General features: G+C 37.2%; 1 protein-coding gene across 1 annotated transcript; it reads left to right on the top strand.

Annotated features, from left to right (window-relative positions):
* The first annotated feature begins 1,849 nt into the window (after positions 1 to 1,849).
* aar2 (AAR2 splicing factor homolog) lies at positions 1,850 to 4,863 on the top strand. Its single transcript, XM_015379247.1, has 3 exons — positions 1,850 to 2,933; positions 3,026 to 3,255; positions 3,738 to 4,863. The coding sequence occupies exons 1-3, from the start codon at positions 2,168 to 2,170 to the stop codon at positions 3,903 to 3,905; spliced, it is 1,164 nt and encodes a 387-aa protein (XP_015234733.1). The 5' UTR covers positions 1,850 to 2,167; the 3' UTR covers positions 3,906 to 4,863.
* Positions 4,864 to 17,775: the final 12,912 nt, after the last annotated feature.

Here is a 17,775-nt window from a genome sequence, read left to right on the forward strand (position 1 = left end):
GATGGATGGATGGATGGATGGATGGATGGATGGATGGATGGATGGATGGATGGATGGATGGATGGATGGATGGATGGATGGATGTTAGATTATCAAACAACAAGCTTTGCACATCTCAATCTAACCTCTTAGAAATAATAAATTGCACCAAACTACTTTAATTTGCATATAAATACCACTTTCCAAATATTAGCTGGCTTTTTGGAAAATAAAAAATTAAAAGCATCCAAATAGAATGCCTTAAAAACAATGACAGTATTGTGGAGAAATATTGGAATAAAATCAAATTGGGAAATAACATTTTACAAAGGCAATTGAAATGTTAGAGAAAAAAAATAAAATTTAAAACACTGGTGATATGATTTGGCTTATTTTCATAACAACAAATATTTCCTCAAGGCACTTTACAAGTTAAACCAATTAGTCTCAATACAGGAGTTTTAAGTATGTTCGATACAGTTATATGGACAGATATAAAATAAACGCACCTTAATACATCACATATCCTAGTTATAAAATAATGCTCTAAACTTAAATTTTATTTATGCCAGTTTGTAGAAAAAAATCTCAGCTGACTCTATGCACTTGGAAGCAGGATAAGAGATACTTCTAAATACTACAGTGATGTCTCACCTGAATTCTTCAGTAAATAAAATCATATATAAAAAATAAGGAAAATATCCAATGTATATATGTATTATTACTAATGACAATATTATACTTTAAATAATTAAATATACCTTCAAATTTCTTACAAATTATAAAAAAAAGAAAGCTCTTACTTTGTAAGAGCTTTCTTTTTTTTTAAACCTTATTTCAACCCAAACAGGACAGCGAAACCCAAAACTGCCTTACCACCTTGGATACTTACTGATGCTGAAGTTGATGTTTCATTATTAGAAAAGAAGAACAAAAATAAATTTGAAATTATGAATAACCATATAGTACAAATGCACTTAAATAAATATTATAAATATATACAAATATATACAGATGCATCAAAAAATACAGCTAATAGGGTAGGGATAGCATTTATTATACCACAGTATCAAATTAAGGTAGAAAAAAGGATTAGTGATGGAGTTTCTGTGTGTACAGAAGAAATGCTCGCTTTGCTTTTAGCAGTTCAATGGGTGGAAGAGGTAAGACCATTAAAATCTATAATTTTTTCAGATTCTAGTTCGTCATTAGTCAGTTTGCAAAATAATCATGCACACAGTAGGCCAGATATATTAACTGAAATACAACAAACACTTTGCAGAATAAATATGATGGGACTAGTAGTAAATTTATAACGAGAGTAAGGGAAATGAAATGACTGAAAGGATGGCTAAGGAGAGTACAAATAAGGTAAGGATAGATATTAATGTTAGTTTTAGTATAAAAGAAATAAAGAGTATATTTAAACAAAAAACAAGAGAGAGGTGGCAAAAGTTATGGGAGGAAGAAAGAATAGGTCATTATTTTTATTAGGGAAACATCAGACAGGGAAATTTGACTGTGGGGAAGATGAGACAGTGGAACATGTTATTTTGAGTTGTAGGAAATATTTGATTCAGAGAAACAAGTTAATTAGGAAACTTAGTAATATGAAAATAAAACTTGACATCGTTTATTTAATACAAAAGGAAACAAGAAGCACAGGATATCAGATTATATTTGAGTTTTTGAAACAGATTAAATTGTATAACAGGATATAGTTTTTTTTTTTTTTGTTTTTTTCATGCGGGCCACACTCCTTACCGGTTGGTGGCGGTAATGCTCACCTAACGTTTTTGCAAGCGCCATAAAAATTTCAACAACAAGAAGAAGAAGCGGAACCCAAACACGATGATGCAGGTTCCGCCCGGCACATTGAAGGTGTTACGCATATCACCGATAACGAGCTCTGCGTTTTGAAAAATCTGCTTACGTGAAGGTGGTAATTTATGCAGTACTTAGATATTGGGTAAGGTCTTCATTAACCATATATCATTGTTTATCATTAATTCAATTAGAATTTGAATGCGTATATAAAAGGGGTAAACTCCCTTTTCTAGTTCAGTTGCCGGACACTATCGTGTTTCTGACGTTTAGAGGCAAAACGCTCCGGATATGAACATCTTATATGCTAGGTGAGAACAGACCTTACCTTTTGAGTGATCCTGTCTGTAGCATTCAATAAGACATGGCGAGCGACTCCTGTGTAGACATGGATCCGGATCTTGCACGGAGGCTGTTTGAGGAAGGAGCTACCCTGGTCCTGCTGGGTGTTCCTCAGGGTACAGAGCTCGGGATTGACTGCAAAAGTTGGCAGGTGGGTCCTCGGTTCAAGGGAGTAAAGATGATACCTCCAGGTCTCCACTTTCTCAGCTTCTGTTCCGCTAACTCTCCAAGCTGTGGTGGAGAGATTGGTCCCAAATCAGGCCTCTTTCTCAATCTTAAGTCCAAAGAGATCCTTGTGGCTCACTGGGACCCCAAAGAGGAGGATTTGGATTTCTCAGCCTCCAAGAATGACGAGGAGGTGAACCGGATCCGGGACACATTGCGAGAGCTGGATCCCTACCTGGGTCCTTATCCATATGAGGTGATGAGGAAATGGGTTTCCCTCACAGACCAGATCAGCCAGGAGCTGGCTGTGAACCTACAGCCTCTCTCAGGCCGAGTTTGTGCTTTTAGCGATGTCATTCCTGAGCTGCAGTTAAGACACACCAAAGACCGGGCAGAGCAGCCGAGGAATGACACAGCCTGTCAAAGCATGAGGGAGGGACTGGACAGGCTTCCAAAGATGAAACAAAGGGAAGGAACAGAGTTACGCTTCTCGGTTATTCCTGAGAAGAACTACCCTCCTGGAGCTTCTCCTGCAGAGATCACCCGCTGCAGCATGGACCTGAGTTACTCCTTGGAGACCGTGCTGAAGAAGAGCTACCCTGACCAACCGATCAACCTGCTTGGTGTGTTAATGCTTTTTTTTTTTTTTTTTTTACTAATGATCATTCTTTTACATTTTTCTTTAAATATAATTGTTTTATCTGACACCTTCCAGGTGAGCTGCAGTTTGCCTTTGTGTGTTTCTTGGTTGGAAACGTGTACGAGGGCTTCGAGCATTGGAAGCGCCTCATGGCTCTGCTCTGCCGTTCCGAGGAGGCCATGAGGAAGAGGAAGGAGCTCTACCTGGGGCTCATCACTGTGCTCTACCACCAGCTTGGTGAAGTACCCCCTGACTTCTTCGTTGACATCGTTTCACAGAGCAACTTCCTCACCAGCACTCTGCAGGTAAAAACAAATCAGGATCTTTTCTAGCAACATATTATTTTGGATAAACAGGTCAAATTGTGTAACATGTATAGCAATGAAATAACAGTCAGTCAAAAGCATTTTATTACGGTTCATCTGTACAGTCAGATTCAGATCCAAGTAGAACCAATAATTTCAGGATTCAGTAGTTTACTGCAGATTTCAGCCAGCTGGCAGGGCTCTGATGTCTTAGATTATTTGAAATTATTATTTAGAAAATGTATTTTTGTGTTTTATAGACTAAAACATCACCTAGTCTAAAATGTCAAAAAATTAGATCAGGTAAAAATCAGAGTTAAAAATCATGTCACACACTACAACATTTTAGCTAAGGCTAATTCTCAATGCCTGTCCCCAGTGAGGCTTTTACACAAAACACAGTGACTGTACAACAGAACAAATAACACTCTAAAACTTCACAGATACATTTAATGAATCCCTCAACATTGTATGCCTTGCAGGATTTTTTCCAGTTTGCCACTGGGCCTGGTGTGGACAGCACCCTGGGTAAGAAAGCAGAGAAGTTCAAAGCTCACCTAACCAAGAAGTTTTGCTGGGATTTTGATGCAGACTTGGATGACTGTGCTCCGGTGGTGGTGGAGCTGCCTGAAGGCGTCACAGTGGACTGAAACTTTTCTCTCCTAAAAATGTATTGCATCATTTTTTCTGCTTAGTATTGTTTATGTCATGTAAAATCTATGAACAGAATGCACATTCTGTAAGCTTAATGTTGAAAAGGCAACATGTCATTGAGTTAAATGTATTCTTATAGACTTAATACATGGGAAAAGATGCCTTTTCATCATGTTTAATGTCACTTTCAGAAATCATCTCCTTTTAAGTTGGATAGTATAATGTAGAAATTTAAACATGTGTCAACACCTTTTATGAATAAATATTAAATTGGGGGGGGGATGCATTGCAATATGTCAAAATGGATGAATAGTTACAAATGAATCTCGGTGTATTGGGATCTTTTTGGTAACCATTATATAAACTTGTTACTAACAGAATTTTTCCAGCTTTTATTTCTAAAAATGTGTATATTGCCTTACAGCTAATGAAAGGCTGACATTCATTTTGTCAGACAGTGAGGTTACTTTAAGACTTCTGCATTGGACTCTTAAGTCCAATGCAGAAGCTGTCAATAGTGCTGCTACCCTCAGGTTTAAGGGGGAACTGCCTGTTATGACAAATAATAAAAAAAAAATAATTAAAAGAATTCCTGCATCCAGATAATGATGTGAGTCACCACCAACATTTAGTGGATTGTTCCTTGGATCGAGGTGCACCTTTGGTAACTATTTCATTAAAATTCCTTCAAAAATGTTCCAGTTCTCCTGTAGGTTACACAGACAGACAAACATCAAACACACACAAACTGGACTAAAACGTAACCTCCTTCTTTGTGAGGTTTATTTGTGGTTGGCAAACAATTTAAATGTGCATTACCTCCACCCACCAGTATGGATTGTGGAACAAAATGAGAGGATTCTAGCCAATATATTTACCTGCTTTACTTTATATCCTAAATATAAAAACTGAATATCCTCTGTCTTTTTCTGACATAACTACCGTACTATTTATTATTAACAATATCCTAGACATTTGTTTTGTTCTTACTTTAATAAACTAAATCCTGCTACTGTCCCTTTTTATCTTTCAATTTAATTGCATTTTCTAACCTATCTATATATTCATTAACTATACTATCCATTTATATTATAAAACTTCTTTACTTTGTTTGGGATCCAAGGCGCCAAAGTCTTGAAGAAGAGTGGAGAGGCACAAAGTCTGTTAAAGGGGGGGTCATTATTAGGGTTTAGACAGTCAATGATGATTTGGGGTCCTCTTGTGGTGTTGCTCTCATATATTTTGATTATCTGATAAAAGGGTTCATAACAGGTTAAAAATATTTAAATATATTTTACTGTGTCCTAACAAATATTAAGGAAACCCTTTTTATAAACCGAAATATGTAACTCAATTATGTTGTTATTATGATCAAAATTTCTCCACAAAGTTTTACACTAGTATTTGTTAAAATTGGTTATTGAGGAAATTGCAAGGAGTTATTACTCTTCTGTCCACTAGATGGCGAAAGTGGCCGCAGAAAGTCTGTCTGGTTGGAGATGTTCAGTTATCTCCTCTGTGATAATAACTTAATGCAACTTAGTGATTTCAGTTGGTAAGAGGTAATGCATCAAATTTTTTTTGACCTAAACCTAAATTTTTTTTAGTTTTATATTCAAAAACAGAGAGGAGAAGCAGCGAACACAATTATGTAAATGAGCAAGTGTGCATCTGCTTGTGTTTCCCCTTCAATGGCTGTGATTGATGGGTCAGATGTTGTATTTTCCTATTCGTCTATTAAGCTAGTCAAACATTAATTGTGCTTCTGTTCATCTTGAACAGCTTTCATCCACATATGGACCTCTCCTCTTTGACACACGGCCCCAGAAGCCCCCATCTGTAATGCTAAAGCTGCCATGAAAAGGACAAAAAAAGAAAAGAAAAATGGGGAAAAAATACAATTATATGACTAAACAGACTCTGGGACTGTTGATGAAAATCCAAAATGCCAATACAAGAAATCTATTTTCTTTCCTAAAGACAGATGGTATTGTGAAATAGATGTTAATTCTAGGGTTGTTGAATAAAATTACCCCCATGGAAATTTATACCCAACTTATAAGAAGATCAGTGCCGCATTTGTGGTCTGCTGTGGGCCCACTCAACCCCTTTGCTGGTTGTAATTTTTCCTTTTGAAAACAACTGGATGGAGAAAACAGCTTGGAACACATGGCAGATCCATATAAGCAAAACATGGAGGGGAATGCATGCCAAACATTTGTACATAGATTCTCTTCTCTGGGGATAGAATTATGTACATTGCACAATAAGACAGTCACACAAATGCCTCTTTAGGGATGTACTTGGCATCCCTGCCCCTTCATTTGTGTATGAAATATATACAGTCAGCAGACAGCTCATTAGGTGTCTCACTTTTCTGTGCAGTGTGCACCCACTGACCTTTAGAGGAAAGTCTCCTTGTCCCCTTCCTCGTATGGCAGCCTCTTCCCCGCTGATCTCTAAGATATGTTTTGATTGGTGAGGATACATTAGGAACTTCAGGGGACTGGAAAACATGCTGTGTTGATTGTGCTGAACCTCAAAGCCTCGCTGGCCTCGTCTGTCACGGTGGAGCTTTCTCCAAACTAGATGTGAGATTGCCATTCCCATGGAGCCTGCTGGCAGTGCGTCCCACCAGCGTAAACATGCGTGTTTCTGCTTACTTCTCAGCCGCTGGGCTGAACTCCTGTTTGTTATGTGAAAAAAAAAGGTAACTCCTGACTGCTTTCACTCCGGCAGACTAAGGAAATTAATATTTCTTCATGTGGAAGTTATGTTTTAATAATTAATTTAAAACATGCATGTAATCCAACACATTTTAGTGTTTAAAAGCATATTCAAATGCTAACCCATGCATATACTTCTTCCCCTGTCTCAGCAATGTTTTTTTCAGGATTTTCCTGTCTTTAGATCAAGCTATCTCCCACTCAACTCTGACCAGCTAAGTTTTCTGTCTTAAAGTCAGTAAGTTAGTCATACTATATCCACCATGGCCATTGCATATTACGTTTAATGCCTAGTGATTTTTTCTGCCATAGTTGGTACTTTTGGATGTAGTTGAAGATGTATGCCAGTTTGGTCTAACATGAGATGGGCAAACTGTATACAAACTATGAACACATTTCCTCCAAAACTAACTCCTTTGATATCTGCTTTCCTTGCCCAACATGTTAGGTTGGCGACTATGTCAGGGTAGGTTTGCGGTTGTGTCGCAGTCAGGCTGGAAACAATGAACATAGCAGAGGTCTGACATTTTCTCAACACTTTCAAAATACAATTCAATTAGATAGATTTAGACTGTAGTTATTAAAAACTTTCTGATATTGACTGTTTGTAAAGCCAATTTTAGAACCAAGAAATGTTGTTCCCTCTATTTCCCAGAAATGCTTTCCTTTGTAAATGTCTACTATTATCATGTCTCAATCAAATATTTAAAATCTGGTAGCTGTGACTTTATAAATATGAAATAGTTCAACGGGGAAGGAACAGTTTTGCAAGGCCTGCATATTCCTTTAATAAATTATCTTTCATCTTTTTTTCTATTATATCAATTTATAACATATCAGCTGAAGTTAAATTTGGATGTGAAGTAAGACTTTGGATCTTGTTTTTCAGCTGTTTTTTTTTTATATGTTTCACATCTTAAGTTTATTATCACATAACACAGGTTCCTTCAGATCTTAAATTGCAGGGATGATTTCCTAGTTAGTGGGTGCTAGTGAGCCACAACTGGGGCAGCGCCTGGGAAGCTTGCCAGCCGATCAAAGGGCCTTCATTCGATCAAAGGGCAACCATTTATGCTTGCCCTCACATCTGAGACCAGTTTTTCAGTCACAGGTTAGCCAAACATGCATGCTTCTTGGCAATGAAGGGGAGCCCATGCACACTCCATAGACCTACAGGCCCTCAAAGCTGAGATTTAAACCAGAGGCATTTTTGAGGTCAGGAAACAGTGCAAACCACTACACCACCAGTAATCTTTGTCAACATCCATTGACCACAAATCAAGCTTGAATCATCACCTTTAAATGATGAGCTTGACTATGGAACATGTGCAGATATGTTTAATTTTAGCAAATGTTGTGCTTCATACTCTTACCAAATGCATTTTGTTAAATCCTCCTTCAGAGACTGTGAGTTCTGTTTAAATTAAAAACCTAAGATGTCCTGCCATCTTAGGTTTAAAATACTTTTCCTAAAACAGTTCTTTCAAACCATCCTTGATGTTTTGATTTTACTCTAATTATGGCCTGTAGAATCTACACAGTCCAGATTTTGATCTTCTAATGTTTACACTTTGTGGCAATCATACTAGATGTCCACCTCTGGGAAAACCGCCCTTTCTTTTAGAATAATCCTCCTCACTATACAATGATGGACTCCATATTGTTTGGGGATAGTCTTATAACTGTTTAAAGATTGATGGACCTTATAAATCCCTTCTCTTTGATCCTTTGTGATCTCATTTCTACTTGGCAGTGACCTAAAGGCTCCAGATTTCTGTTTTAGTGGAGCTGCTTACATTCTGGGATTCATCTGGTAATCAAGTGCATTGAATTAGCAACAGTTTTTTTGTTACTTTCTCTCACTAAAGGTTTCTGTTTTGGGTTGGTGTTTTGTTGGCTTTAAGGTGTGAGAATAAAAAAGACTTGATTCTATATGAGGGTAAAAGGGCCAACCCTTAATAAATCAACATTGAGTCAAAAGATTTTTTTACTTGCACATCTGCAATAGGAAGAATCCAACCCCTAATTTTTGCAGAGAAAATTTTATGACATCTTTTTTTTTTTTTTTTTTTTTTTTTTTTTAAGGAGTTGAAACAGCATGAGCAGGGGCTGTACTTATTAAAGTGATGAGTTGTGTTACAATGTTTTTCTTCCCAAAAACACGTTTTCCGTTGACATGTCCCATTCAACAAGTTGCTTCCTTGTCTCTGTTGGACAATACTGGAAATAGTAAGATATCAGGCCAAGACAATCTAACTTTTTGGATGTTGGATTGTCTTTATGTCTCCATCCATGCAGCCCGGATCTTGGTTAGTCTTATTCAATAAGACTAACCGAGGACCCACCACAATAATGTTTATAATTATACATATTGCCCCTCCAACATACATTTGCATTTTAGAGCTTTCTATTGGCTTACATTCATTTCAGTTGTTGCATTTATTCCTAACCCTAACATTCAGCCTAACCATTACCAATGTATTCCTAACCTTAACCTAAAGTTATTTCAAATCATACCTCTAAAGTAACTCCTTGAGATAGGGAGCTCATTAGGACCAGCCTTTGGTCCCCATAAGGACTGTTGGCCCTCAGAGAGTTAGTAGGTATAACAAAAATGGTCCTAAATAGGTAACAGGAAAACATGCAAACACAATGTATTCCATTATATTTACAGAGACTTTCCATTTACTTCCATTCGTTTGTCATTAATTTCTTTTGCTTAACACTGACCTTCATCCCAACACTACGAATCCACACACCCTGATGCACACTCAGTCCATCCCAGCTGCTGGTTTCTCCAGCATTTCGATTGTGTAATTATCTCTCTCCTAAAAAATTCTGCACTGATGACCGGAGTGTGATTATTCTTTAATCCCTCTGCTGCTGAATTTACAGTGGGAGTTTGCATGTTTGACTTAGATGACCTTATTGTGAGTCAGGCACGTGCGCTTTTTTCCCAGGTTGCAGGCCATGGCTCCGGTGCCCGACATGTAGAGGCGGGGTGATTTTAGGGGTCTCAAAGGCTTGAGGCGTGGGGAACGCCTGTTAGAATTTGTAGAAAGCAAGCACAAACTGAGTGTACAAACAGTATGTCCTGCTATGGTGATCTGCTGAAGTGATTAAAGCCAGGGGCTAAAAACAAGGCGGCAGACCTTTGAGGTGGTGGTGGCAGGCATGTATGCCTTTCAGATCATGTACTACAAGGGTACACAGCAGCTGGTCAGTCACCTTTTGAGCACAAGCTGCTAAATTTGTGGAGGTTAATCAAGTGCAGGCTTTGATTAGCACACACAGATGCTGCTGAGCAACAGAGGCACAGCTCACCTTCTCTGATTGCTTTTAAATACAGGCCAGATTTGTGGCATGAACAAGTAGTGGTCATGTCAGTAGGTTCTCCGTTTATAACAGTCTATGTCTGCAGATCCATCAAAATATCCTTGGATTCCCTAACTGCTTCCTTAATTAATGCATTCCTGAGTTAGAGTGCATGGGCATGTCTTAACAAACCTAAAGTCGTGCCACACTCTTCCTATGCTTAGGTGATGGATTAAACTGTAAAAAACTGCTTCAATAAAATATGATGAAGTGTGTGTTGTTAAAAATAATATAAAAAAGGCACTGAAATAAAGCTTTTTCTGTGTTCCTATTCCCCAGACTCAGTCTATCAGATATCTTTCATTCTCCATCACTTGACCATCAAATGCCTGATCCCTGACTTCCTTTTAGAGAGAACCTATGTTGTCTTTGGCTGTGGCACTCAGAACCAAAACACTGGCAGACGATGTCAAAGCACAAAAAACTGAAACAGCCTGCACTCTCAGGCACCCCCCCAACACACACACACACAAAAACATACACACAGCACATGTTATGTCCTGCTATCCTTACAGGGACTTTGCATTGACTTCCATTCATCGCCATGGTAACTCAGACACACACCTTTGTAACCCTAACCTAACCTCAGTTTAAACCTTAGTCCTAGACCCAAACTTGTCCCAAGAAGATAACCTTTCCTAATTTTAAGCCATCCGTGAGTAAATGTCTCCACATAGTAGGATGTTCCTGCAAAGTTGGCCTTACACTGTCCCCAAAAGGTAACTAATACTTAGTTACACAAACACACACATAGCATCTCCTTATACTTTTTATCTTCTAGAGAATATTATTATGTTGGTGTGTCAGAAAGCTCTGAGACTGAAAAACACCCCTTCTGGTAGCCCCAAACCCAGGGGAGAATGCCCCCCCCCCCCACCAAATTTGTGGGGCTGTAGGAAGGGAAGGGCAGGAGGAAAGCCCTGCAGCAGTGCAGAGCCATCAGAAAATGAGTACATTCATCACCTTTTGCTTTCCACTGGGTATTAAAAGAAATCCAAGCTTTCTCTTTTTTCTGCTTTATCTCAACTTTCAGTGTTTTCCCTCCACTTTGTTCTTCTTCACCCTCTGCCAGCCGCCTGCACTCTACCTTGTGAATAATTCACGACTTTCTGGTGCATTATTTAAACTACTGCTTTGAATCTGTAGCCCCTCAGATTTAAAACATACCCCCCCCCTCTTTTTTTTCTTTTTCTTAGCAATCTATGTAGATTTCTCCCATTGCCTTTCCACCAAGCATTGGATGTTTGTCATTGACTGGGATAAATGCGTTTGGCATAGACTGAAGTAGAAATTTTACTGAGGGAAAATGCTCATAAAAAGAGGAATTTAGCACTTAATTAAAGTTAACACGTCTAAAAATGTTATGAAACTTCAATATAGTTTAATGGTGATTTACAGTCTATTATTAATGGATGCTAAAAAGTGCATGAATATGAATTAAAAGGTAAAATGTGGTATGCTTATGTATGTTTCCCCATCCTCTGATACCCCTAAATACATAAACAATGTAAATAACTGCAAGGAGAAATGAGATAGCTAATAGATTAAAACATTACTGTAGAAACAAATGATACCTTGTTGAGAAGTTTAAGCAATGAAGTCATTTTGCAATTTTTCAGCATCATATAGCGCAGTTTGGTTCATAACTGGCACAACCACATACCAAGAGTGATGGGAAGATTGAGGGAGACAAGCCTAAAATTAAAAAACAAAGAAACACAAGTAAAAAATAAATAAAAAAAGAAGTGTTTGAGGTGGTAAAAGAGTTTGCACTAAAGTAAAGATTTATTGTTTAGAGCAGCAAACACTACAAAAATGTGGAGACCAAAAGGGTGGTTTAATGACTGTAGTTGGTCATTAAACCGCCCTGTTGGTTTCTACATTTTTGTTAATTTTAATGACTGGCAATTAACGTAAAATGTTTTTGGATAAATATGATAAGAAAATAGCTCATACGAGTTAAATGGTTGATATCTGTTTCTTGTTATGACTTCAGTTATTAAAGTACTTACGTTATTAACATGGCATTTCAGACATTTCATTTGTTCTTTTCTTTCTCTTTAGTCACATGATCCAGTAAAGAGTTTGTGTTTGAATTCATAGCCAATTGTTTTTATTACAAAGGAGGTCTAAGCACTAAATGCAGTATATCAGAGTAAACTCATGTCCTAATGTCCTAGTCAAAGTCCAGACCAGGCATCCCCAACCTGGGTCCTCGAGGCCCGCTGTCCTGCAGGTTTTAGAGGTTTCCTTGCTCCAGCACAGCTGATTTTAATTGAAAGCTGATTAACAGGCTTTTGGTCTACTGCAATCATTATAATCAGCTGTGTTAAAGCAGGGAAACCTCTAACACCTGCAGGACAGCGGCCCTCGAGGACTGAGGTTGAGGATGCCAGACTATAAACCAAAAAAGAATTTTTAGCATGTAATAAAAGCACCTCTTTATTCAACTGAAGAACAACAGGACTTTGTTTCTAGATGTGTAAAGCCAAATTACGGTGTGGGCCAGACCTCATAGATCTTTCTCTGCTATTCAAAAAGATTCACACATTTTTCTGGGCATGACCACAAATTCAAACATTGTGCAATATGAAAAATGTAAAAAAAAAACCTCCTTGTCTGTATTAATACTTATACATTGTGCTGTGCCAATGTATGTAAAAGATTTAACTCAATTGTGCTGAATAAAATAAAGCATTTTGATAGAGATACAATGCAATCCAAATGAAATCAGCCCATTATAAGATTACAGGTATGTCTTGTATAGAGCTCCATACTCTTGTAGACATTAAAAACTTGGATGACTCTTAACTTTCTGCTTTTAAATGCAGGCAAAACAGAAGTTATAGTCTTTGTACCCGTGTCTCTGAAAGAGAAGCTGATTAGTCAGCCACTTTATTTGGATGTGATTAAATTGATCTCAGATAATAAAGTAAAACATCTTGACGTTATTTTTGAACAGGACCTGTCATCCTTAAATCCCATATGAAAGAGGTAACCAGAATTTTCTTCTTTCATCTCCAGAATATTGCAAAAAGTAGAAAGAAGATGTTTAGTGGTGATGCTGAGAAACTACCCATGCATTTTTTACTTCAAGGCATAGAAAGCCCTAAATAACCAAGCTCTGACTCATATCAGGCATCTGATCATTCCTTATGTTCCTGTCAGTGCACTGCGCTCTTAATCCGCAGGTTTATTAGTGGTTCCTAGAATTTCTATAAGTAGAATGGGATCTTTCAGTTATCAGGCTCCTCTCCTTTGAAACCAACTACCAGCTTTAGTCGGTTACTTTTAAGGGTAGCCTTAAAAACTTTCCTTTGTGATAAAGCTTATAGTTAGAGTGGCTCAGGTTCAAGGGCGTAGGTTTGATTTGAACTTTGGTGGGGACACTATTGGTCGGGTGTCATTGGTGCGCATGTGTGAGCATTCGTACTGATAAGACAAATTCATTGTTAAAAGAGAAAAGCATAATTTTGCTACATTAATAAAAATCTTATAAGCTCTACACTCATTAGATGCTGTTTATCAATGTTTGAAGTATCACGTGCTCTGATGAATGTGGAATTAGGACTGTTTTCCACTTTGTAAATGGTTTCATTTGCATGACTAATAGAGAAGGTAAATACAGTATTTTCTTTTGAAGATATACAATTGTGCAGTTAAACCCCACTCTTATATTTTACCTACTATTCTCTCTCTGTATCAAGCAAAATAATACATTCATTAAAATATAAACTTCACTATAAAAGTTGAACATCTGGGCTGTAGTTACTCTGTATAGCCCATTTCATGTATTTTATCTAGGGCTGAAAAAATGAATCGTATTAATTGATTATTTCAATAATCATCAACTAATTTAGTATGTGATTAATCATTAACTGGAGAATGGAGACTATAAAACATAATATAAATGTAAAATGTCCCTTTCCCCTACAGAGCAATCCACTTAGATCAGTAATTATACCAAAATTGTAAAAATACAATATATATATAATTATATATATATATATATATATACATATACATATATATTATTATAATATATTATTATCCAAAATAAACAGCCAGATTCAAGCATTTTTACCAGACATTAATGTTTATACTAATTTACTTATAGACTGTGTGGAAATCTATGAAAGATAAAATCAATGTTTATATTCTTCCTTTGTTTGTTATTGTCTTTATCCTATTTCTAGAAGTATAAATAGTCAATAAAATAGAACTATTATTATGTGGAACCCTAATTATGTTTTTTAAACGAAAAACAGCAGATGTTTAGGCCCCATTTCTTGTTGTTGTACTCTATAAGAGAAATAACACCTGCTAATAATTATACCTGAACTTCCTCAAAGAGTCATCAAAAAATGAAAACAGTAACAGCAACTAAATATTGGTAAAAAGGAAACACTCACTTTTTCTTTTTTAGTTGGCTGTGGAAGAATCAGAAATGTTGATGCTTACAGCTTATTTGCCCATTTTGTGTCTTCAGAACTCCTGGCTGACTCAGAATATTTCGCTTTATTAAAGCAAAAAAAAAAAAGGTTTTTGTTTTGAATAAATTTTTTATTTTGTGCTCCAAGGACGGACGGACTAGAAAACAGCCAATCAGAGAGAGAGAAGGCGGAACCTAAGGCAGAACAACCAATGAGAGTGGAGTTAAACAGCGCAGCACAGTTCCACGCGCTGCTGCGTGAAAGGGACAGGAGAGACCATGCTGAGGAGCTGCGAAAGGAAAAGAAGCCACTGCTGCAACAACTACTGCTGTAAATTATAAACATGTTGCTCACATCCAATTATTGGTCGGGACAATTAGGTCGGTTCAAAATTTTGGTAGGGACATGTCCCTATGGTCCCTATGCAAACCTACGCCCATGCTCAGGTTACCCTGAGCTGTCTCTATAGTTACGCTGCTATAGGCTTAGACTGCTGGAGGACATAGGGACCAATTCTTATCATTCTGCTTCATTCTATCTATGTTCTCCTATTCTGCAGTATCTGTTAATTCAATCTCTGATTGATTGGTTTAATTGTCTCTGTATAGTTGAGATGACATGTGCTGTGAATTGGTGCTATATAAATAAACTGAATTGAACTGAAAATAAACTTTATTAATCCAGAATCCAGAATCCACAAAACTTTCCTTTCAAAAACAGCCTGATAAAATCCTTAAGTCTGTTTAATTCACTCATCATTTCTTCCTTTGCAAAGCTTTTTTCTCTCCTACTACTTTCCACACTGACCCCCCACCCCTGTTGTTAAGATGAGCTGAGAGAGACAGAGAGAGGAAGAGATAACACAGTTTGTTGTTCACATTTGTCTTAGTGCAAATCCATTAAAAAAAATAGCTTTTAATCAATCTCAGATTCAAAGGAAACTTCCCCTCTCATCAGTGTGTTTATTAAATAAACTGATAATTCATGGTAAATATCCTTTCAAGTCTTCCCATCTGTCTTTCAAGCTCTAACTCTGCCTCAGTTTTACTGGACAGATTCCTAGACATATCCCGACTCATTGTCCCTAATCTTAGCTCTGAATGTCTCCTATCCGATCCAGTTGCTGTCACCACTATTATTAAGTCTGTCTAATTGAACCAAGTTCTTTTCGTGTGGGAATTAGTGTGTGTGTTTGTGTCTTTGCTCTGGCTAGGCCTGCTGGAGCCAGGTGGATGCATGTTTGGCATGCACTTGGGGAACTATTGTTATATCAATGTTATACCACAGGCAATATACAGTGCCATGTGATGAGTACAGAGATCAAGACTGGAAATGAGGTCAAAGAATTGGCCAGAATTTATTGGAATTTAACCAAGCATGGAATATTTGGACAATACATTTAGGATTTGGCAGGTATGACTCAAGTAGTTTCATTGTTCCTCGAACGTCAGTGGAACTGTGAAAAAGATGTGATGTGTACAGATCTCAGATATGGTGTTCAGAGGGGATATAATTAATGGGTTATTGGGGAGAATTTTATGGTTGCACAAATATGAGGCTGAGATTTGAAAAGTTTGAGGCTATAGAACATAATTATTAGGGCAAGAACCTTTAAAACTAAGCGATTTAATAACCCAGCAATGTGTTAGGTGTGGTATTATTGTGGCATGTCAGCTAATTAAGCAGTTAAATTACTCAACCCGAGTTGCAAACAACTTGCAGAAGCTGATGATTTGCCATGATGTCATTTAAAGCTGCAGAGCAGATTTTTGCCCTCAGCAGAAATCCGCTCTTCGCTGAACCAAAACAAGAGAGGGAACATCACAACACAAAAACATCTCTTTACACAGTATGTCACCTTATCTAGAACTGGTGTTTACGTATTTGACCCTGCCTGACCATTAAACACATTCAGGGAAACGAACATACTTTGGACCAGCTCCTAGTTTTTTCTCTGGGCCTTCTCCATGTTCCCATTACTACTGATCAACAGCTGGCTAATGAAAGTCAGGCGCTGAATAGCTTTGGACGTCTCTCACAAGGGGTAAACTGTCATGGGAAGAGCTGGAGTTTATGGATATATGCATATAAAAAAAAGAAAATCTGGTAGTTTTATGTCTTGATTAATTTTATTTTGCTCTGCTGGTGTGACTTTATTTCAAGAAAACACATGTTGTTTGCTCCGAACTTTGTAAGAAAAGAATGCTGCTCTTTTTTGTATCAAAAACTATTCATCAGTAGCAAAGCAGTTCACTAACAAACTAATTGCAGTAAGCATTTAATTCCCATGGCCTTGTCTTTGACCCCAGTCCTGATCCCATAACCCCAAGCTCCCAATCTAACCAGCACATTAATCATAGGGAAGACTTCACGCCTGTTGAGCTTCTTTTAAGCAATGCACTTATTATAAATTTCTTTTCTGTTTTTTTTAATTTGATGCCATTTAGATTTTATTTCTTTATAACAGCTTTTTTTTTATTCCCCCAGAACCAGAGGTGTGCCAGAGCAAATCATTTAAAATTTTATGTCTAAGAATATCCTCCTCTGTTTCTTATTCAATTAATCACAGCTATGCAGAGGATTTTGATTACCAGAGTGTTTCTTCCATGTTATTGATTCAGCTTAGGTAGGGATTACCTTTCCTGCCCTAAGGAGGGTTTTTCTAACTCTGACAGAATGAATTTAATCCAACAAGCTGAAATCTCAACAGATCCTCTTTTTAATAGACGGAGCGTGAGGAACACCTACTGCAGCAGCAGAAAAAAGCTAGGACATGTAAAACACAAATTTAAAGGAGTGTGTGCAGTTCTTTAGCAAGGCAGTAAAATAAGACTCCAATTGTAAATTACTTATATTCAGCTAAAAAACTAGTTATTAATAAAACAGCAAACACTTGGTAAACCATTAAAATGCAACATTCGGATACATTTAAAAGCCCCAGTGTTAACATAATTTCATATATAACTTAAATATTTATCACAATTTTTATAACGGTAATTTTATTGTTAAGAGAGAGAATGATAAGGTGTATGAAGCCAATAAAATAATCTAATCTGATTGCAGTTACGATAAATCCCAATTGTGTCAAAAGCATAGAGAGCTTATTTCAACTGAATTGCTTTCTATAGTATTATGTTAATGTATCTCCCCTTGGCATACAAATAGGTCACCAGCCCCTTTGACTCATAAAAAGTGTTGTTCTTTTCTTCTTACCATTAAAACAAACCCATTTTAAATGTGCTCTTAGTCCTTGTCAGAGCCTGGGGTCCCTCCCGGGCGTGTGAAATAACTCTGTGAAAAGCTGGACTCTAAAAGCTGGAGTCTAAATGGTT

This window comes from Cyprinodon variegatus, unplaced genomic scaffold (genome assembly GCF_000732505.1).
Source record: "Cyprinodon variegatus isolate N-32 unplaced genomic scaffold, C_variegatus-1.0 Scaffold188, whole genome shotgun sequence".
In the NCBI taxonomy this organism is placed as follows: Eukaryota; Metazoa; Chordata; class Actinopteri; order Cyprinodontiformes; family Cyprinodontidae; genus Cyprinodon; species Cyprinodon variegatus.

Coding starts and splice junctions, on each gene's coding strand:
- aar2 (XM_015379247.1), top strand. CDS start 2,168: ATGGCGAGCGACTCCTGTGTAGACATGGATCCGGATCTTGCACGGAGG. Junction 2,934..3,025: donor CCAACCGATCAACCTGCTTG/GTGTGTTAATGC, acceptor GACACCTTCCAG/GTGAGCTGCAGTTTGCCTTT. Junction 3,256..3,737: donor TCCTCACCAGCACTCTGCAG/GTAAAAACAAAT, acceptor TATGCCTTGCAG/GATTTTTTCCAGTTTGCCAC.